The 22,904-nt window shown below is 36.5% G+C and overlaps 1 protein-coding gene across 1 annotated transcript in view; it reads right to left on the bottom strand.

The window, feature by feature from the left end:
• grin2da (glutamate receptor, ionotropic, N-methyl D-aspartate 2D, a) overlaps nucleotides 1-22,904 on the bottom strand; it is a 185,484-nt gene that overhangs the window by 64,108 nt on the left and 98,472 nt on the right. Inside the window, exon 6 of the mRNA XM_008422705.2 lies at nucleotides 18,277-18,417. Coding sequence (XP_008420927.1) covers nucleotides 18,277-18,417 — 141 coding nt within the window. The remainder of the gene's footprint in view (nucleotides 1-18,276; nucleotides 18,418-22,904) is intronic.

Genomic DNA, 22,904 nt, shown 5'->3' with positions numbered 1-22,904 from the left:
TATATATTAAAGTTGTGCCTGTAGGATTTAGTATGCCATAGCTTCAGCCCTTGTCTCACATTGCCTCCAACATCATCTCTCCCCCTCATTAAGGGGTGCATGCAAAGTCTTAACCAAGTGAACTCAGCAAACATGCATAAATGTCTGTTGATGCAAATTCCATGAACATTACTAATACAGACTGTACCTATGTTAGCTAATTTTCATGCTAAATAGCTACAATTATTATGTTTTAAAATCTTGCTTAATTTAGAATATTTTGTTTTGTGCATGACAGTTAAAAGAAACTTAACTACTGATGCAGATTTTTTTAAAGCATAATCTTTTCATCTATCACTTGCAGAACATAAACTCTTACATTACATCAGTCTACATCAGTAGCTGTCATGAATGCAGTGAACTTTAACCCCTTAACTGTCACCACCAAAGTGCTTACATAATAGTCAATGGGTCCATGACGACAGTGGTGTTGTTATGATAGAGAAGGGGTTTGAAAACACTGTACATTATTGAATATTCTCCCTGTATATTTGGTAAATAGCTGCTCCAATGTTTTTTATGTCCAATATACATCTATAAAATGAACCTTTTTTTCTTTACAAAATATAGTCTATTTGAGAAAAATATGCTATTGAGCATATATATACAAGTTTCACAGCTTCAAATAGTGTATGTCCTCCTTAAATGTAAACATATTGAGAGGTTCAGCATAAAATGGTTGTTGGTTTCAAGGTCCAGTATCCACTTCCAAGTGAGAGCTGGACAGTTCATAAGTATGGATCTTCAATCATTTAACAACTGTCACTTGTGGACAGAAGTGGGAGAGGAAGCCACGTATAAATGAGAGACAGAAGGATGACTGATGGAGGGCAAAACTAAGATTTCAAGGCTATGCAGTCACGTGGGATCCAGCACTACTGGTGTGTGAAACACGAGTTTGTGTCGATAACATGTGATTTCTGAAATAATGATGAATGGATGGCTCAAGAGCTCATGAGAGCCAAGCACTGATGGTGTGAGACAATGAAATAAAATCAATAACGTCTAAGGTGCACAGCTCTGGACTGGAGTTGTCACAAGGGAAAGAGGAGTTGTGGAAAGGAAACGGACTCGACAAATTTAATGGGGAGGACACAGGGCAAGCCAGGAGACAAAAAATAATATTTAAAATGAGATGTGTGAAGGAAATATGCCTTTCCTCTCTGCTTCATGTTTTGGAATCTAGATGCACTGGGATTTAAAAAAATAACTTGCTGACACATATGACATTATTTATGTGGCTGGAGGTTTGATTTCTCAAAGGCAAAGGTTCTTGAAGATAAAAAGGAGAATACCATGCAATAAAACATTTAATTTTGTCAAGACATTGTTTATCTCTTTTCCACTTATTCTATGTTTTTTTACATTTATCCTTGTTGATGTGCTTAAATCATTTTTTTACATTTGGCCTTGTCCTTAGGTTTTACTTTTGTCAACCTGGTTTTTGCCTTAATGCAAATAATTACATTTATTAAACAAGCATACAGTTTTTTTTTTAATTCAGTTTACTAAAACTAAATAACAACTAGCTTGACATACAGAATGTGGAATAACTGTTAATGTTCTTTCATTAGCCTTCAAAAATATGCATGAGAAGACTTTAGTTTACATAAGTAAAACTCAGGCTAATTCAGGTTGTGACAGATGTTTTCTTGGATATGTCAAAATAATTCTCAAGCAAGAGTATCTCTCACTATAGATATATTACAATATTACAAACGATTGACATACATTTAATACAAAATTCAATCCATAGATTCCCTGTTTCTTTCAGAATATTTTGTTTAATCCCTGCTTTGAAATTTAACCTAACCTTTGGTATTAAAGGATGCTATTTATTTACTAGGTTATGGTTTTATGGGCGGGTCATACCAGTTTGGATGGTTCACAACGTCCAGCAGAGGGCGTAGTTCCTGCTAGACGACAGTTAAAGGCTCCTTGCCTTACGGTTCGCCATCTTGTTTCTCACTCACGGAATCCGACTCTGAATTTCACGGTCCAATTTTCCAGCAGAACCTTAAAAGCCTGGTTTAATGACCAACAGAGCATAACAAAAGTTCGTTCAGCTTTATTCCGAACTGAATAAAGTAATATATATTCATCGATATGGCGGCTGTACAGCGTATGTCTGGGGTGGGAGGGTGACATGCTCCACACCTGTTACATCCACGGTTTTCAGCATAGAACATAAATGTGCTACTTCAGCTCTCCGTTTCAATGAAATAAAAATATATTACAAATAACATTTCCCAAACAGGAAATAAAATACACTTTTCAACTCACCAAGTCCAGATCTTTGACACACATACTGTCCCGAACGCAGTCAGGTTAAAACAAAACAAAAGAAAAGTAACTCCTCCAAAAATGGAAAAACTCTTTTAGACAGCAGGTAGACTCTTTGATTGTCGATTTTTTTTATTTTTCCCCTCTTTCACAGTACAACTCTGTTAACTTCTTTTTCCCTGCTTCTTCGTTTTTATCTGCTTCTGGCGCCAGAGAACCCGGTTGGCTGGAGCTAGTCACATGGGCTACAATCAATGTGACCCTTCAGAATAAGAGATTTTACTTACACTTAACAGTCTTAATTTCTGACAAAATAAAACTGTTTTATATGTTTTTTTATAACTAAATAAAACATAATAATATAAAATACAACCTTGCGAATGTTTCAATAATTTTTTTTTGTATGTTTAGCTATTTTTAGACCTATTTATTCTCAATGTATTTATTTATTGTCTATTTATCCATTTTATAGTTATTTTTATGAAAAAGCTTATATTTTGTGAGGGCTATGTTAACCAGGGTTACACTTGCATTTTAAGTGAGAAGATTAAAATTGATTGAACATCATAAATAGAAATGGTTGATATACTGATTTTGTTTTTGCCCTCTCTTTAAAACAATAAATAAATAAATGTTCTTTTGTTCTTTCTATGAACTGAGAGGCTTTCATTTTTACTCTGTTGAAAATGTATTCCATTTTCATACAAAACCCAATTATCAAGATTCATCTAGAAGCATTTAATTGTCAATAAACTAATTTAATTTAATTTAATTATGTTAATCTGCTTCTAGAATTCTGTTATCAGAAACATGTAATTGCAAATAACATGTTTGCAATTGCATGTTTGCAAACATGTAATGTCAAACATGCAATTGTTTACATGTTTGCAAACAATTACAAACATGGAATTGTGCAATTATTTCTTAATTGCACAGAAATAATTGCACATTATTATTTCTGTGCAATTTAGGAAAATAAACTATGTGTTGTGACATGTTCTCTTACAAATTTAAATTTCTCTCCATCGTCTAACTCTGTGTTTTGAGGGGTTGTCAAGACGATGTGCAAAGCTCGACATTACATGTGTTTACTAATGCCTGCCATGGCTGAGGCTCAACTGAAACAAAGCTGCAGAGCCTGAGCTTGTTTGACTAGAGGAGAGTACGAGCAGGAAGGTGCACAAATAAGATGGTTAGGAGACAGAATAAGAAGAAATATGTGCCAATTTTAAGTATCAGCAAAACTGCAATGAAAAAAAGAAAGATGTGTCTGAATCTGATCATGTTCTTTCTATATAAATACATTTGCACAAATATCACTTTTAAAAAAATTGTATTTAGGAGGCCAACTCACTACCAGGATGTGGTGAGCTGACAGCTCTCCTCCCTTCTCCACCGAGGTGTCCAAGAAATGTGAAGGCAGATCAGATGGACTGATAACAAAGTCGATAATTGAACTGCGGCCCAAAGGGATCCTGGTGGCTAGAGGATACCCTTGTGCTTAAACGTGGGGTTTGTTAGGAACTATCCATGATTAAGACAGAAATACAATAATAAAACAATTCTTGGGTTCATATCAGAGGATGGGGAAACTTTCTCCCAACAGCATCCCTCCTGGTCTCACTGTCACTGCCAACATGAGCATATAAGTCCCCAGCAGAACCAGGGAGTCTCAGTGAGGAGTGCTCTCCAGGACTCCCTCCAGAGACTCCAAAAAAGGTGCTTAATCTGAACATCTGTTAGATGCATAAGAATAAATTATGTTCAGAACTGAGTGCCTCACGCATAAGAGAAGGGATGCTACACTCTCGTGCACCAGACAGTGCAGCATACAGGCACGGAGATGGGTGGCCATTCCTGTCTGGCACCTGTCAACAGAGGCAACTCCAGAGTGAAAGAGTGACCAACCCTCTCAAGGAGACTGGCTAAGGAGACAGAGAATTCTAATGCAATAAGTTTAATCTGCGCAGTAATGTAATAGGTTTTAAAATACTGAACAGTATTACAAATGTCTAACAAGCAAGGTAAGATTATTCATAAAGCGCCATTCATACACAAGGCAATTCAAAGTACAGAGATTGAGAAGAAAAAGAGTAACCATCCAAGGAAAGCATAGCTATGAGAGAAAAAAACAAAGGATAGAGCAAGAGGAGGACAAAGGCAGGAAGCCTAAGGGATAAGAAGAAAGGAAAGAAAAGCTCAAAGTTAAGAGAGAATGAGAAATACAGACAGAAAACAAGAAGTAATGGAGAGACAAGGCGACTAAACAGACAAATAATAAGGCAGACAAAGGTGGAAAAGAAGAAAAGGAGTGAGTGGGAGGAACTGGAGTAATAGCTGAGGGAGAGAAGCAGCTATTTAAACATAAAATAGCGTCGGGAAGAATTTAAGGTGCCTTTTACATTCCCATTTTCATGATTAGAAGCAGGAATGGCAGTTCTTATGTTAGACTCCGGCACAAACCAGCAACCGCACATTCACCCCAGCACTTCACTTCCATCATCATACCGATGTGGCTGCCTTTATTAGCGCTGATGGGACAGGTCGCAGCGAGGATATCAGGGGAGTGTCTTCATGTGCCGGAGTGCATCTGCATGCGCTCCACAAAGCCGACGGCTCCCACGGTGGTGGCAGAGGAAGTCACAGAGCCAGAGGAGATCCTTTCATACCTACTGACAACGAGTAATTTACCATGAAGCAAATGTGACAAGTCAACTGCATATCAGCAGCACCTATTCTGTGTTCTTCACCTGCGGGGATCAGGTGAACATTTGCAGGCTCCCACACTGATTAAATAAGGTCTCACGTAATGCGATTGTTTTCCGGCTTCTTGTGGAGAACGTGCCTTCTTGTTGGCCTTTCACCACAGGGAGGTGACTGCTAGCTGCAAGCTGAGTTGGTCATCCGCATTTTATGATATGCTCATAGTTCATAAAAGTAAAACATGTCAAGTGAGAAAACGAAAAAAAAAAGTGTTATGCTGTGAACTGTCTGAAATGCAGTCTTTTAGATTTAGGTTGGTTTGGAAAGCTTTTTCCCCTTAGTATGTGAAGTCATTATTTATTGACTTGAAATTTTAAGAGCAAAAAGAAGTAAAGAAGGTGTGATGGTGTAAAATTTGTTGTTGAATTAAGTGCGAATAAAAACATTTTGGGAATCATTTGTTTAGCTAACATCAAAGTACCTTTATGCTTGGAGGATTGGAAAGAAACAGGTGAAGCTGATTAACAGAGATAGTTCACATAAAAAGAAACTATATTGTGCATTTTTCCTCCTATCTGGAGGATTCTGATGAAACAACAACTGCTGCATCTTAGGACCCAAGCAGTAGACGGACATGCCTGAGACATCTATGTGACTCTTCTGGGGTTGCAGTGTCTTTCTCCCAACTTGTGCCCAGGGTGTCATTGGTAGAGAACTTCTGAGTTGCTTAAAGGCTGGTGGCAGTGTCCACTACTTCCAATACTGCACTGGATTTTAAGTGGCATGCGTACTACAGCATCAGGATAAGAGTTTCACAGGAGAATGGAGGTTGCAACGCCACAAGTACAATCAGTTGGATTCAGACACATTGCAGTTTCTAGTTTGTGAGTGAATGTGCTGCATGTGTACATGGAGCTGCAAATAATCAGTTTTGTTATCCAAAGGATGGGAATTAGCAAGAGAATTTCAGAGTTGCTTACACAAACAAATCCAGACAGGCAGTCAGAAGGCAGAGTAGATAAGATAACAAAAAGACTCAATGAGGGAGCAGAAAACCTTCTCAGAAAGATGAACCAGAGAACTGGAACAAGAAATAACTGAACTGAAAACAGCCTAGTGAGAGACCAGAAGATGGACATAATTTAGGGAATACTAAGCCAAGGAACAGAAAACAGAAGCTGAATGAAAACAAACATTGAATTAATGTCACAAAGCAACCAGCAGAACATATCTTAATAAAGAAATGATTTGAAATACAAACCAAAAAGGTGATAAAGAAACTAAGATACACAAATATCAGGAAATTATAAAGTTGATAGAATATTGTACACAAAAGGAAGCGAGCTAAATAAAAATAGAAAGAAAAAAAAGATGCTGAAGTTTGCAATGAGTGCCTGGGCTGCAAACTCCACACCATGCACTCTCACTCACTCGCCTGCCCCAATCAGCTGGTGTCCATAACACTTATAGGAAATGATCTGGTAGCTCCCATACATCATCTAAGGTTATGTCTGTCTTTACAAAACTGCTTAAAACCTACAAAGACAAAATATTGATAATTATAATGTGCAGCTGTTAAATTGATCTACTCTGTAGTTATTATGCATCATTGCATTTTTGATGCAAACACATTTTCCAACTCTCCTGTTTGTCTTTTCTTTACGTCCAGCTATGCTGCACCTTATCTCCTTCTCTTTTTCCTACATTGTGTTCCCGTCCTCTGTCCTCTCATCCTGCTTGCCAGCAGACCCTACACTTCCAAATCCAATTATCATAGTTTGAATCCAAGATGATGCATCAGAAGTCTTTGAGGCCACTTTTCCAAGAAGGGGTAGAGTGGGAGAGAAAGATGGGCAGGGAAGAAGAGCAGACATGGAATGTGATTGGGCAGTATTAGGAGTGAGGGAGAAAAAAATGAGTAACCAATGAGTGAGATAGAGAAACTTCAAAGACGGGGGAAGATTTACACAGTTATCATTTTTACACTTTAAAAAAACAAAACAAAGACGAGTTATCGCAATGTTTTTTAAGTTTCTTAAATTACAATGATGCTTTATATTGTGTAAAAACATTCCTCTTTGTAGAATAAGTTCCTAAGATAAAGAGGAAGATGACTATCATGGCTAATGTATGCTCCCTTAGGGTGATATCATCAAATCTTTTTAATATTTCATCTCATTCACTGGGAATTTATTGATGAAAAATATGAGTCCAGTTCTTAATAGCATAACATTAATAAAAACTTAATTTTTTGTAATTAAGCTTTGAATTTGTCTAGATATTCTGCTGCGGGCATAATTGTGCACAGTTCATGTTTTTTAACCATAGGTGACATGGATTTGAATTCAAACCAGACATGTTAAAAAACGAATGGAAATGTAAAGATTCTGTACAGGAAAAAAATAAAAAAATGTGGCTCTTGAAACCTTGAATGTGTTGATGTTTCTAAAACAGTATGTAGACTAAAAGGAATGCCGTTTCAGTGAGCCTCCGGATTTGTGACCATCATGACCACGAATAAGGAAAAGTAATGAAAGACTTTTTTCAACTCATATAAAAATGCTCTTGAAAATAATGGCAATGAATCCTTTTTATGTAAATTGAGGCTCATTTGTCCAGTAATTAATAATTCCTGGCAATTCTATTTGAAAAGGTCTCGACTGGGTTTGAGAAAAATGTATAAGTGTATGATGGGTGGCTCGTTTTAGCCTGGCGTGAGTGGAGTTTTTCTCTGTGAATGCCCCTTTAAGACCTGAAGCTTGACCTTTTCTGATTTGGTAAATGATGGGGATTACTAAGGACATAGTTGTAGAAGTTTCAACCAGTTTTTCATTGGACTTTGACGGTTGTTTGACTAAATTTCACTGACCATTGTCAGAGAACATAGCGTAAAATTCAGCACCAATCTTTCAGTGAAAGGTGCTAAAATGATGAGCTACAGGAACTGTGGGGTGGGAATATTTCAAACACGATACTCTCACACACATTCTTAATTTTTTAAAGCACACAAATTGTACAATAAGATGCCATATTTATGATTGGTCACAAAATGAAAAAAATCAATTGCAATAATCCAAACCAAAGTTTGAAACATCTATAGAAAGCCTATTGTTCAGGCCTGCTTGAAAAGCTCAAAAGAATGTTGAGTTTGAAGCCAACAAAGTAAACAACAACTAAAATAAAGGGTAGAGAAAAAAGGCTTTCTCATAGAAATGCATCTTTAAAATCAGAGTTGACAGACAAGAGGGGGCAGTTGAGTGATACATGTGAAAAAATGGAAGTACATAACTTATAAAAAGCTGTCTGTCACATTAAGACTGGAAACCATCAGGTGCATACGTCTAGATTTAGAGCAGACACTTTACATGGAACAGAAAAGACTGAATGGCTACAAAACCTTCAAATAAATTTTGCCAACTTGATAGAAGATTTGAAACTGAAGAACAAAAAAGATATAAACACTTTCCCATATGTGTTTTTATTTAAGCTGACTGATTTCCTTACACCGTAATTTAACAAATGGATATACAGATAATATTTCAAGGCATTTAGGTGAAGAAGCTTGAAGCTGAATCTGTAGGAGGAATTCATGAAACATTCAAGTGATTTTTAAAAAAGACAAAACCTCTTGATAAACCTTCTGGTGTTTTAGATGTCCATTTTCCTGTGCTTCAATGTCCAGAAGAAGACCATTATTGTTTTTAGCACAGTGTGAAAAGTTGAATCTCAATAACCCTAACTCTGCCTCGTATTTACATGCAGGAGGTTTTGTGTTGCACTGTGCAGCGGTAAACTGCAAGCCAGTATTTTTGCACACAGAGTATAATATGAAGGTGGTTATAGAGAGCCTAGCAGAGTGGAAAAAGGACCACTGATAATGAGCATAGACTATGAGTGGCTTAAAAACATGCTGCATGAACGAGATTAACAAAAGTTCATGGATATCATTTTCCAACTGAACAAAAGAAACCAAATAGATGGGCTGCAATTCATCAAGGTGACTAGAGCCCAGAAGCAGAAATTTTAATTTAAAAGAACTCAGTGTTTCTACTTGGTCTAAATTTGGGTACATTTTAAAACATTTTGTTGGTTTATACTGTTGTTGAAGCAAAAATATWAAAAATGTAACGTGTCTGTGTCATGGACAAATTATGCTCATGCAGCTCTGGTTAACACAAGCTTTTCATAGTTATTTTTAACTATTAATTTTTTTTAAAGCGCAAATAAAGGAAACAGAGTGGAAATTAATGGAACTGATTTAGTGCAAGGTGCACATAAATGTGTCAAACATCTCCCCTTCTACAATGCAATGAGTTGTTATTGGTTTTTGTTCAAATCTTAACAGATACACAGAAACTGCCTGAATGTTAAAGTCCATAATCCAAACATTCTCTGATGAGTTGTCAGAATCTCTGCTGAGACTAACATCATTTATTTATGCTGAAATTCACATATTATTCTCTGATTCCAATGATAAGAGAGCATTTACAGTGTGTGTAACAGCAATGTAATGTAGCCGCAAAACAGGCAAAAAAAGAAAGAAAAACATATCTGAGCTAGAGGAGGAAGCCCTAAGTATTTTTGTGTGCAATTTTATGAAAGATTCTCATCAATAAAATTACATACAATGTTTGTGCACATAAAAGCTTAAAAGCAAAAGTAAAAACAGTATGACGTAATTTAGTTGCTGATATGAGTTTCCTGAAATTATACAATTTAGTTTCAGCTAAATTAGCTAAAATATGTTTCACCAGTCCACTCCAGTTATCTCTTTTTTATTGCTTTATTTTCTATTTCATGTCTGTCCATTTATTTCCTTAAACCACACTTATTTTTTCTGTTTCCAAGTCAAATTTCTTTAAAATAAATTTTTACTGTACTGTTTTGTTTTGTTTTTTTTACTTCTGAGTGAATACTTTCCTTACATCGCACTTATCCCTGCATGTCTTACATAAAGGAATGCACAGACCATTCTACTCCATGTTGCTGTATCTTATTGTTTTGATTCTTTATCTGACATTCAGCTAACATATCCCCATTTTACATATTCTCATACAATACACCGCATGATTATCTGTCGAAAAGGATTAAATCCTTCCAAACTCATTTTCAAACCTTCTTGACTTTGGAGTGGTTGAATGAAGTCCCTCTATTGGTTCCGTTTAAGAATAACTGGGGATTTTACCTGGTTTAATCTGATGAGACTCTCAATTTGTCAAGAGACTATCATGTGGTAAAAGGGAGCTAACACTCAGGTGCTGAGGTAAAATGACATCTACAAATTTAAAAAGTGTGACAGACCCAGCTGTGTGGAGTTTCAAGGCTCATCAGATACAAAGAATCTTACTAAGCATAACGGAGACAGTATGTCACAACTTACCGAATATTTATGCCAATTATTACTTTTTTGCACATTTGCAGAATAGGTAAAACAAACTCTCAATTTATGCAATAACTCATTCCCTAAATCTAATTGTAGACTGAAAATCATTAATTTATTTCTTAAAAAGCTCCAAATGACCAATTAAAATGTTAAATAGATAAGTAACAACAGAAAACAATGTTGAAGGGATTTCAAAGCACAAAGTTTGTGTTCTGAACAAAAATTACAATTATTTCTGGCTGGCAATGAATGTTCGTGGGTGCTGCTTTACAAATTCATTCTCTTTCTTATAAACAAACGACAAAATCAAGGTGAGAAAATATAGGAAGGACGCACAAAGACTCAACCCATTGCCCACCTATGAAGCATATATTTTTAGATTTAAAGAGAAATAACACACATTCATCCTCACCAGGTATGGAGGTGGATTTAAAATTTTAAATCCTAGCAAAGACATACTATAAACATTTAGACTCATAATATTTCCCAGAGAGGTTACAATATAAGGTATGTTGCACGACTGAAGAAAAAGTCTCACATACCATTCTGAATAACATTTCTTTTGTTTCATTCTTGGTATAAATTATTGTAAACTCTTCTCACACACTAACATTTCCAGTACACTGGAAAGACTATTTATTCATGATCACTGAAGCCCAGACAGATCACCGTTCACTCTCAGGTCAGACACAAGATGCCAGGGTCGGAATGGGATGTGTGAAAATGCAGGATCGTTGTTGACTCATACCAGGACTTTTCAATATCAGTCTTCAAGGGCCAGTGTGCTGCAAATTTCAGATGTGTCCCTGGTACAGCAGAAAGGTAACGGCATTCCACACTGGGGATTGACTAATGTACAAAAGCATTTCTCTGTTAGGCTTATTTAAACTGTGGAACCATGTATCTTTGACCAGATGACAGCAGAGTGGTCAGGGTCAAAGACAATGTTTTTAGCTAATCTCAACAAAATATTTGAAATGGGTGGTCCTCAATCTTGGAGCTAATTTTCACTTGATGGAAATATTAAAGAATTTTTAACAGGAAACTTTTTTCATATCAGTTTTGCAGAACTGCAAAACACTGAGGAATAAAACACAACAAGAATGTCTTTACTTGCTCAAAAGCACCTCAGCTGTCGAAGGGAAATATTTTGTTTCTTTTGATCAGTGATGCTTTTTCAATAAAGAACATGGTCAATCATAACTCCTAAATATTTACACTATAGTACAATGAGGATTTGATTATGAATCCTGTCTTTCTATGTGTTGTACAGGTAAACATGCATGATTGTCCTAATGATATTTATTGCTACCTTCTAAAGAACTGGTGACTTAGTCAGTTTCGGCTTGACTCTCCTTTAAACTGTAGTTTTTAATTGATACAGTTCCAGATATGTAAATGTCTGGAACTGCAACAGACATTTACATATCAAATGGGTAAAAGTCTTGTACTTGTATWTTGCTTTATCAAGCYAGTGCACCCCAAACCGCTTCCCACTACATTCAGTCATTCACCCATTCACACACGGATGACAAATGGAGTCAGGATTTGAACCAGGAACCCACCAATTACAGTACAAACTCAGCACCATCACACAAAGTTGTGATGGCCCTGTAAGAAAAGCTTATTACCTGAAAGTTTAATCAATTTTCTGATGCTACTCACAAAAATGAATGATTCTTTTGAATATTTGTCAAAAAATAAATAATGCTTTAGCATTTCTTCATATGGAACATCTTGGTCTCAAAGGAACAGAAGTGTTACTTCAATCTTCCAAAAACCTCTGTAGCAGGATAATCCACTTCTCAGCCTTTAATCTTTCTGTTCGGTGTTTGTAGATTACAGAAACAATCGGGCAGAGGTCGRAACGCAGATTTTGCTGTTATTTTAGAATCAAGTGACATTTAGGTTTTCTTTTGTTAATAGYAGCATGAAAATTGTTTGGCACTTGATTTTTATGTATTTATAGTCTTCAATCAGCATAGATGATATTTAGATAATGTTAACTATCTCGCAACAGAAAGGAAAAACAATGTATTTACAATAAAGATAATATAAATGTCAAGTTTCCAGTCACTATTTACAAAACATTTATAACTTTAGTTGTTCTGGCTATAGGCACTAGGATATTAGATTTTCCCATTGTGTTTTAGTGAGTTCCAGTGAGCTGCAGATTGTTCTTTTGYACATAYTTTAAATGCCATATTCTGACTGCTCTCTGTGGTTTGTCATGCATTCATTTATCTAATTGCACAAGTTTGCATTCTGGCTCACTGCCGTTGGTTGTAATTGTATAGCTTGAAGTTGCAAAATGATTTCCGAGTAGACAGCCACATCACCACCACCGTTATCTCTGCCTCTGTCTCCTGTCATCTCTGTCTTCCATTTACTCCCTCACTTCCCTCATCCATCCTTCCCCTCGACACGTCTCGAGCTCTGCCTGCCAAACTTGCATGACACACATTTCCTGCCTTTCAAGTCCTCTCACACATCTCTTTTTTTCCCTGTGTGTGCACGTCCTGATATTTGTGCAGCCTTCTGTGCAGATTGTACTGCGGAGACTTTCTGGCTTCTTGGTGAATGATTAGGGTCACGAGGCTGTGACAGTGATGCTTTTTTTCTTAAATACACATTGGTTTTAGCTGTTAGCACACACAAAAAGCCAACAGACTCGTCGATACAGACTTTTAGGAAGGACAACAGCGAAATGTGTGAAGGTTGTTTTCAAACGCCTCTCATTAAAAGATAAAGCGCAATGTTGATGAGGCTGTTTAACCACACTTTGCATCCTCGTGCAAATGATTTATGAGGTATGGTGTGAAACTATGTGTGGAGAAGCAACGATTTAAACTCTGATCTCATTACTTTTGAAACTAAGTTAATAAATCTCTATAATAACATCAGCTTTAAATGAATTTAGTTTTAAGTGGTTTCATATTTTCATAGTAATTTATTATACTTAATTTTATTTATTGTGCTTTGCTTCCAAGCCACCTCAGCCAACTGTCAGGGGGGGGTTGTTGTGAATAAAAACACTATTGTTCAGTAGTCAGCAAGAGTAATGGTTGCTTTCATTTAATGTTGGTTTCTTTAAAACAAAATACAGAAACATTTATANTATATATATAGAAAAGCTTCACAGCAGATATAACTGCTCAGTATGTGAACTCGGACAGTAGACTTTGATCTTTTAAAAAGGGAAGCACAAGTAAAGATTTAGAGTTCGAAAGTTAAATATGTTTTATCTGTCTGTCCTCCTAAAGATGATTACACATATTCTCCTTTCTCACAGACTGCAGCAGAAGAGGAACTGTTACTAAAGAGTTGTGAGAATAGCCCCCAAATGACATAAGGAGGTTTTATCAGGCAAATGCCAGAAGATCCTACAGTGAATCAATACAGTAAGTGAATGTCACAAAAGTCAAAAGGATGCCAATGAAAGAAAGTAACTCCAGTCTTTGAGATTACTGGAGGTCATGTGGGTTTGCAAAAGGGACAGGTTTTTGTGCCATGAAACTATCATCCATATAAGATTTAGCATGGTAGTTAAGGGCACCTGCACAACAGGTGAAGGTTCTTGTCACCCAACATAGACCAAACCAGAGAGGTAATTGTACATTTGGAGCCAAGCAGTAAAGAATGCTGTAAAATCCATACCGGCTTTCCAAACACTGGTATGGAAATGTTGTTTCATTACAACATGAAACAGAATGAACCTGTTTATTTAGTAATGTAGATATATCACTTGTCTAGCTTTGGGCAATAAAAAGGCTGAGCCCTCTTAGCCAAATGTCTTGAGATTAAATAAAAATTTTAATTCGAATTTAATATAAAAATTTGATGAATTATCAATACGAGTCATAATCCGGTTAAGACATAGCTGACAGTCACCTTTATTTCTTATACTAAAACATATTAAAACCAGTCTTCCACCAGCCCTGAACCGGAACCGCTTTGTTTATCAAGTGATGCTATCCTTACCAATCAACCCAGCCAGGAAAGACTGGTAATCATATCTCCTCCACTTTTACATTCAACACCAGCTTCATGCATGACTGTGTTTTGACTCCACAACTATAATCACAGCACACTCACAAATGCACTGCTTGCCATCCCAGTAACACCATCATAACCATAACCATCACCCTCACACTCACCGACTCATTTCAGAAGACAATAAGAAAACCCATAAAGCTGAGACACACGGACTGGGCACATGGTGGACAGATAGTAACTGGGCTCTCAACACCGGGGAAAGCAAATAACTAATTTTGAAGCTAAGGGGAAGTGGTGCTGAACCATATTTCCACCAATAGTGATTGTGTAGAGAGAGTAAACGACCAGACTCAGATGGACACACAACAAAATTGATGGGGTGAAGAAGACAGAGAGAGCAGTGCCTGCATTTCGGACTTGTGATGAAAAACGACATGTGGGAAAAACTGCTGCATGTTTTCTAGCTGGAAATTCATACTCTATTTTGAATTTGCATGAACCAAAGATGACAATATCAAGGTTTATTGTACACTCTGTAAAAGACAAAGTGCTGTCTGGTTTAAACAAAAATTACAAATTAAATGAAGCATTTAGAGATTTACTGTCTACAAGTGCCAGTTGTCCAAGTATGAGTTCTCGTAGGTTCAAGAATGCCGTTTTTTTCCAAAAGTGGTTTTAGTTTTAAATGCAGCTAATTTTCTCTTTATTTAGTATTTTATACTAAATAAAAAATGGTGTCAGTCATAGACAGCTAATACCAACATAAACAGCTTCCTATCTATATTTTCAATATATCTGATTATCAAACATAGTGAAGGGGTTGGTTGTTTTGCTAAACTGAAAGGAACTTTTCTGTTTTTCTTTCTAATTCCTGTGATGCTTGAGTTATTTAAAGACCTTAGAATGAAGGATTTATTTGAGGCCCTTCAAGATTTGTTTGAGCATGCTTGCTATGGAACAGTATTCATGGTGATCAGTTGTGTTGTTTTTATGTTTTATGATATGCATGCAGTAGCAGGTTGATCTGTGAAACATATTTTAGTTTTTATGTGTGAGTATGCAATCTTGCTGTATGCAAAACATTCAAAAACATGAGAGTATTCAAAGTACAGTAACTTCCTAGAATGCATGCATCCAATAAACTGTGGAAAAAAACAAAACAAAACAAAAAAAAAAAACAGTTAATGCAGCATTTCTTTGAAGCTGAAAATCTCAAACTTTCCGATGACAGATTTTGATTTTACTGAGTCTGGTGATGATGACAAAAACCGTTGAAATGCTACTTGATTCAACATTTCTGGCTCATGAAACAGAAAGCCTCGGCTGCAATTTCACACTTGAGGGGAGCAAAGCTTTTGTCACATTTCTATTATCTCTGATCAGTGGATTGATGAATAAGAGATCATGTAGGAGAGCCAACCTTTTCTATGAAGTGCTCAGATTATGGAGATAGATACAGTTCCAAGTGGATACTGCCATAAGATCTTGTGATACTTCTCATCTGTCCAGGTGCCATGAGCTTTTAGGGGACTTAGGCATGGAGTTGTGCGCTGTTACCTGAACCATCATTACATCTGTTTGAGACTCATTTCACTGCAAGAAAGAAGGTAGTTTTTGAGCTGTGTTGTCATATTGAGTTACCTAAAGAAGACATTTCGTCTGATTGGCTGACAACCCTCAATTACAAAGGAAACCACACATGCTGCAATAAATGCACAAACCTGGACTGGATTACCCTACTATGACTGCAGGTTCTTAAAGGCACAATTTGCGGATTATAAAACCTTTACTTCATTTGAGAAAACAAAACATGGCCATTCATAGTTTCTCTAAAAATATTAAGAAAATTTCCCCCTTTTCCTGTAAACTCTACTTTGTATTTCTCATCATCTTGTATGCTTATTACATGCTTACAGCTGCAGTTACAAGTAAAGAGAAACAGTAAACTGCAGAGAGACTGTCGGTTCATTCACAAACACTTCAAACTGGGACTGAGATAGTTTCTGGCAGTCGAGTTGTGATTTCCGAAAGGGCTAAGATGACATAAGAGTGTTTAAGAGAGCATGCTATTGTTAGGTTTCCAGGCCACCAGCTTTAGGTAACGATCAAACTGCAGAGATGTCAAATCTAAAGAGTAAGCCAGTTTAGGTTTCATTAGCCATGAGAGTGATGTAGCCAATGATTTATGAATATGACCAGGGGCAGCAGGGGCTCATGTGCAGCCATATTGCAAAGCTGTTTTGCGAACACAATATATTTTTATTTATTTTTTTATTCAGACAAAGTGAGAAATTGTTTGTGTCCTAAATTCTTACATATTTACATATGAATGTAGCTTCACAATTGTACCAGCTTCAACTTCACTTTTGTCAAAACAGAAACATTTGAGAGAAAGGGTGCATCACTTGAGAATAAAATCCTCCATGTATTACAAGTGTCATTCATGCAGCAGTACGGGGGACTATCTCTGCTTTTCAACAAGACTGCCTTGAGCCACAATACCTGTCAGCATGACAGACAACCCTGTCGCTGATTGAGAGAATATAAAAGCAAGGCTGTGATGGGCATAGAACGTTTCACCGATTTCTGAAGTGAAACTGCTAACTTTATAAAAAAGAACAGGAATGCAACCTGTGGTGTCTATTCATCTGGCTTCTGAAATCTTGTTTGTGTTTGAAAAATGCTATGCCGTCATCACTCTACTGTCTCTGAAAAATTCATTTTTTGTAAGTGTTGTTGGTTTCGTGTTCCAGATCAGAAATAACACTCTGAATAAAGAATTACATTTCAGAAAACAAGTTAGGCCTCAGCCTCAGGAATTGCACTTAAAAAAAAAAAGAAAAAAAAAAGTTCCTCATAAATATATACATTTTAGTACATTTTGGAATATTCCACCACTCAATTCTCTAACAGTGGCATTTGTACATTTGAATTCAAATCTCCAGAGTCAGAGTGGCAGCAGGTTAACAGACAGCTCCTGTAACGCCGTCAGCTGAAAACAGGAAAATCGGACTCCTCCAAACTGTTCCCTGAGGGCATTGGGCCAGAGAGCAGCAGCCAATCAAGCATGCAGTTAAAACCTGGAACATGTCCCTTCCTCATATCTGCATTCCCTCTGGACAGGAACATTAAATTCTCTAAAATGTGAATGTTTGAAAGTCTCAGAGATTGTGCAGAAGTTTGCATCACCTAAATAAATAAAAATGAAAAGCTTGTATTGCATCTTTGTTTTATGTATTTTATTTTTCCCTTTGGAAATTAAAATTTGAAAATAGCTTTTTTAGTTAACGTGGTTATTTGTAATAATAAAACCGGTATTAATAGTGTTCCCTGTTTAATATATTTTGTTTGTAGTTTAAACAGAAAACCAAAAACACATCTATTGTTGACTCTGAATGAATAAGGTGTTTAAAAAAAACGACTTCCCAGGATGATTTCTGCCAGCAGCTTATTTCTAAATAATAGATTTATAGTTGTTTTTTTTTTTTTTTTTTCTGGTTGCAGCAAAGAACTTTTAATGTCTTGTTTTTCTCTGTTTTATTCCTTAAAATGACACTGAAAAAATTAATTCAATATTACTGGAAAACAAACAGCGGTAAAACATAACCCAGCTCCAAAAGCATCACACTCAGAGACTCTCAATCGGTGCAGGTCAGCACAAAACACGTACAAAATTCAAAACACAGAACAATGTTAAGCCACCTTCATTTGAAACTTTCACTGAGACTTGTGAGATCTAAGCAATGCATTTCTTTGCTCTGAATTCAGATGCCTCATCAAATGTATGGAATGACATTCACTCTTTCAAGCTGAAGCTTTTTATTGCAATAATAATCAAAGGCATCCCCTCAGCCCTGTTTTCCCCCTCTCACCTGATCCTGTCTGGCACTCGGTGGGTCTGGTTTCCATCACTCTGGCAGTTCCCTGCATACTGGGCTCGACTGTTGGCCCCCTGGTCCCTCCGTAGAGCCATCGCCCCATGAGTGAGCACTGAAACTCCCTTGGCAATACGTCTGCAAGAAAGCCAAGAGAAGAATGTGAGCCTGGGATAATAGGACATTTTAAAGGTCTTTCTCTGACACTGCTGAGGTCCAAGGGAATTTTATGAAAGGACATAGACTGACTGGGCAAGAGTCATGGAAGCCCAAAAGCTTACTTGTACACCTGAAGATGTGGAAAAGCTTCAAACTGCAGAAAGAAATCAAATATACCCCTCAGCTCTATAAATTAAATGGCAAAAATCCTTTAACAAAATATGAAGGACTTTTGAATCTGAATACAAAATACTATCCAACATACCTATTTATGAGCTTATGATCTTTGTTTTAATGTAACTTATCCTAAATAAGCCGATTTTGAAGATAAGGAAAACACGTTGGTAACAACAAATTAAGCCTGGAGGGTGAAAGGAGCCTCATTAAATGATTGCTTTACACAGAAGTACTGCTACAAGATTTTTAAAATCCATTAAAAATGCCAACTTTGCACGATTTTGTAGATGATGATAATTTAATGCAATGTTGGCATTTTTAATGGACTTTCAATGTAACTTTTAGAGCAACTTTGCATTAAAAATGTCATTATTTACTGAATGACACTTCATGACAACAGTCACAAACACTCATAAAGACTTCTTTATGATCATGACAGGTGTTATGTCATGTTTATGACAGTGTCATGTCAGTCTTATGCACACCCCTTCAAATAAAGTGTTACCAAATGTTTTAGGTTATTTTAGAGCTTCTGTATGCTGATAATGATAGCAACATTTAACATTTATTGCTTGATTTATTTGTTTTGTAGCAACAAAACAGTATTTATATGCAGAGGGCTATATTATCTTCAAATTGCCATCACAACCCTTTTGGTATCATATCCTGACTGTGGTGAGAACAGGCCTCACGTAGCAGATCTCTGGTGGTGTGGAGGATGTGTGTAAATGCGCAATGTTGGTCAAAATTTCAGCGTATTTCTACTGACTTCCTCTGCTGTCTGTGGTTAAAAACAAGGTGATATTTGAATTCAGTGAATTCTATGTTAATATAAATGGACAGCAGCAATTCCCATTTTGCAAAAGAAATGTAATTTATGCCACAGAATAATGCTCAACATTAGAAGAATAATCAACAATATGTTAGGGACCATAAGTTATCTGTTCTGATGTACAAGTTTTGACAAGACTTATTAAGAGGAGAATAATAAATTTGCTCTGTGTGGCATTATTTTTTCTTGTATTTTTACATTTTTACAAATTTAAAATGGAACATTTTTAGGAATTCTATTTTTGATGTTTCAATCCTTTATGGCAACTTGCAGACTTGAGCCACAGAGCTGCCAATCTTCAAATCCAGAAGATCTGATCTGGCATGTAGTCAAAGTCCAATCATGATTTTATCTACGTTTTCAAAGTATCTCCAAATTGGCAAATCAAATTAAAAGGTACTTAGAATCAACTAATTACTTACTTCATTCACAATTTGATTTCTGTTGCTAATAATCTACCAAGCTTGCTGACTGCATCTGCATTAAACAGACCAAATCTTTATTGGATCAGGTTAAAGTAGGTGCAGTGATTTTGGAGGATTTAGTAAAGGAAGTTGACTCTTCAATCCCAGGATTCTTCTTAAGAATATTCACATCTCAGAAACTCTGCATGTTTTGACAAGTAATGTGTCACATTTGCACATCAGCAAAACGGTGTGAGTTTGTTTTTCCTCAGGGCTTTCAAGGTTTTAAATATAAAGATCAATTATCAAACAAGTCTCATAAGTAAAATAGCTTCGATTTTACTTGTGAGAACATATCAAAATGTTCAGCAGAACTGCAAAAGTAATTCACATTTTAAGAATCTTCTTTCAGTGCTTTAAAGTCGTCTTCAGTCATGGCTCCAAATAATCTTTCTGAAGAAGATATTTAGGAGGTTTGCAAGGTCTTCAGTTGAATCCTGGTGGTGTTTTATCTACATAAAAAAAATACATAAATTAGTTATCCATGTGTAATTTTGCTTTGTTTTGCTTAGAGTCATAATACATGAGAACTGCTCATGATCAATGTTTTTCCCCAGGTTTGGGGATATTAAAAACCTTTGAACAGAAGATCATGTGTGTCAACAGTGAGTGGAAACGTAAAGGTGAGAGAATAACAAAGAAGAACAATAAGTTTATTAAGTTTTTGTTTATTCACTTTTTTCTCTTCTCCATCAAGCTCTTTTCAGCAACACATTCACATTCCTTTTGTATGGAAAGAAAATAAAATCTAAGGATGCAGCACCTTCTCAAGGGCGCAAAGGTGTGTGAAAACGCTGTGTAACTATACTTAAAAATATTTAAAAAGAATATACAGCAGTTCTGTTTTCTTGCTTCTACATTTATCTGTTTAAGTAGTTAGCTTTTCGACATCTTAACTGCAACAGTAGAAAAAGATGGGGTGGATTTTAAATAAAATGTAGATTTACAAACAGCCATTATGCTGCTTTTATGGGTGCAAGCAGATACACTTGGTGGAAGTGATAATAGATGTCACACAGGATCAAATATCTTAAGAAGAGTGATGGGCACTGAAGGGGTCATCAACTTAAAACAAGTGGAAGAGGCAAAGAAAACAAGCTTTATGAGGTATTTAATCTTTTAAAGGGTGAAGACGCCAAAAAAGGAAAAAAAGAAACAGTCTCCTAATGCACTGCCTGGCACCCAAACGTTGTTACACTCGTTTGGCATCATAACATTTCTGTGATAGACCAGGTCGTGGTTAAAGTAGCAGTTTGCTTTTGCCCTTTGACTGAAATATTTAGACACTGCATTTGAAAAACTGGTTGGTACCCTTGAAAATCGTCATGGTTGTTGTGTCATAGCCCCAGTCTTCAAAGTGTTTTCCCTGTTCCCTTCGCAGTGGTGGTGATTTTTCAACAGCTTTCTCATGGTTTTTTTCTTTATACTCTTCCATAAAAACCAGATTTGTTAAGTGCCCCATTAATAGGCGTCCTGCTAAAAGATTCTACCACCTCATGGGAGCCGTTGAGAGTAGCTTGGGCAGTAGATCTCAGCAGCACCTCCATAATGATACACTCAGTAAGAACTTTCCTCATTGTGTTTTTAGCCATGATGGGTCGAACAGAGCTCTGTGGGATCCTCTCAGCTTAGCCCTGAGGAAACTGCACCACCTTTAATCCTGACCTGTCTGCTGTGTTTCTTGGTCTTGATTTTTATTAGCTAAGATATATAGAAAACTACAAATTGCTAAGCTTATAATTGCAATCTGTCAAAGCAAAAAGGTGCATGGGTTATGATTACATGTGCATAGATGAAAGCACAATATATTGGAAAAAAAAAGCTTTATTAAAAAAAACAAACTGCTAAAACATAATGAATGAATCAAAGAAAGGGGAAATAATTCATTACGACGGAAAGGGGAGGTCAGGCTATGAAGAATATCAGCCTGTATAAATGCTGTTCTGTTAGTTGGGATGATCGGTTTACCTGAATAACTGATGACTGTTTAAATGAAGAAAAAAAAGGAAATCATGTTGATAGATCTAAATCTAACAGTGCGCGTCAAAATGATGCATCAAAGTCAAAGTTCTAAATTTATTCAGGTGCTCAGTAAATAAAAATATCTTGTTGTCTGTCTTAGGGAAATATTAATAGATCAGTCATTGATCTGTGGAAAGCTTGAAAGAAATGCGGGACTCTTTGTGAAGGCACCACTTTATGTCGACTCAACTCTGCTTTTCTTCTTCTTCAGTTATTTCTTGGATTCTATTTGACACGATGATAAAAAAATAACAACAAAAAAAACAACAAAGAAACAAAGCAAGCAAAGAAAACAACATTACATTTATTTTCTTATTTTTAACTCCGACATTGAAAATGCTCACAGAGCAGCTGAAAAAGCAAGAGTTCAAAAGTTCGGAAGAATATAAATTTGAAGTGTCACAATTTATCCCATCCTGTCAGCTGATGTGTTTTCTGGGTGTTTCAGTGTCAATGTGTGTCAGTAGATTGATTATAGCCAAGAATACAACTCAGACCCTGATTCAGAGCCATTTTTTGGAGGAAAGTCAACCAAAAATTAAACAACCAAACAAACTGAAAAAGAAATTCACTAATAAGAGAAGTAAAACCACTGAAACTAAGAGGGCAAGAATAGATGCAAATCCCACTAAGAATGTCATGATTTCAGCCCTTCAGCTCCACCTTCAGTGTGCTGAATACTCATTACCCTCACCTGCTCTGTGCTGCTCCCTATTTAAACAGCTGCTCGTCAGTGTGAGATCGTCTGTTGCCACTGTCACAGCTTTCAAACCTTGTCCATGTTCCAAGTAGTCTACTGGTTTCCTGATCCTGCCTGTTTTTTGACCACTGATTTTGCCTTTTCCCTCTGCTCTGAAGATTGTGCCCTCCTGTTGCTGAACCCTGCCTGGTCCTGACCCTGCCTCCTGGTTGCYGTCTATTGGATTACCTTGCCTGAGAAACCCCTGTGCATGACCCTGGACTGTGTTAAC

The sequence above is a fragment of the Poecilia reticulata genome, linkage group LG11 (assembly GCF_000633615.1).
Source record: "Poecilia reticulata strain Guanapo linkage group LG11, Guppy_female_1.0+MT, whole genome shotgun sequence".
NCBI lineage: Eukaryota > Metazoa > Chordata > Actinopteri > Cyprinodontiformes > Poeciliidae > Poecilia > Poecilia reticulata.
The sequence above is the reverse complement of the archived record's forward strand: the minus strand, read 5'-3'. Positions and strand labels throughout refer to the sequence as shown.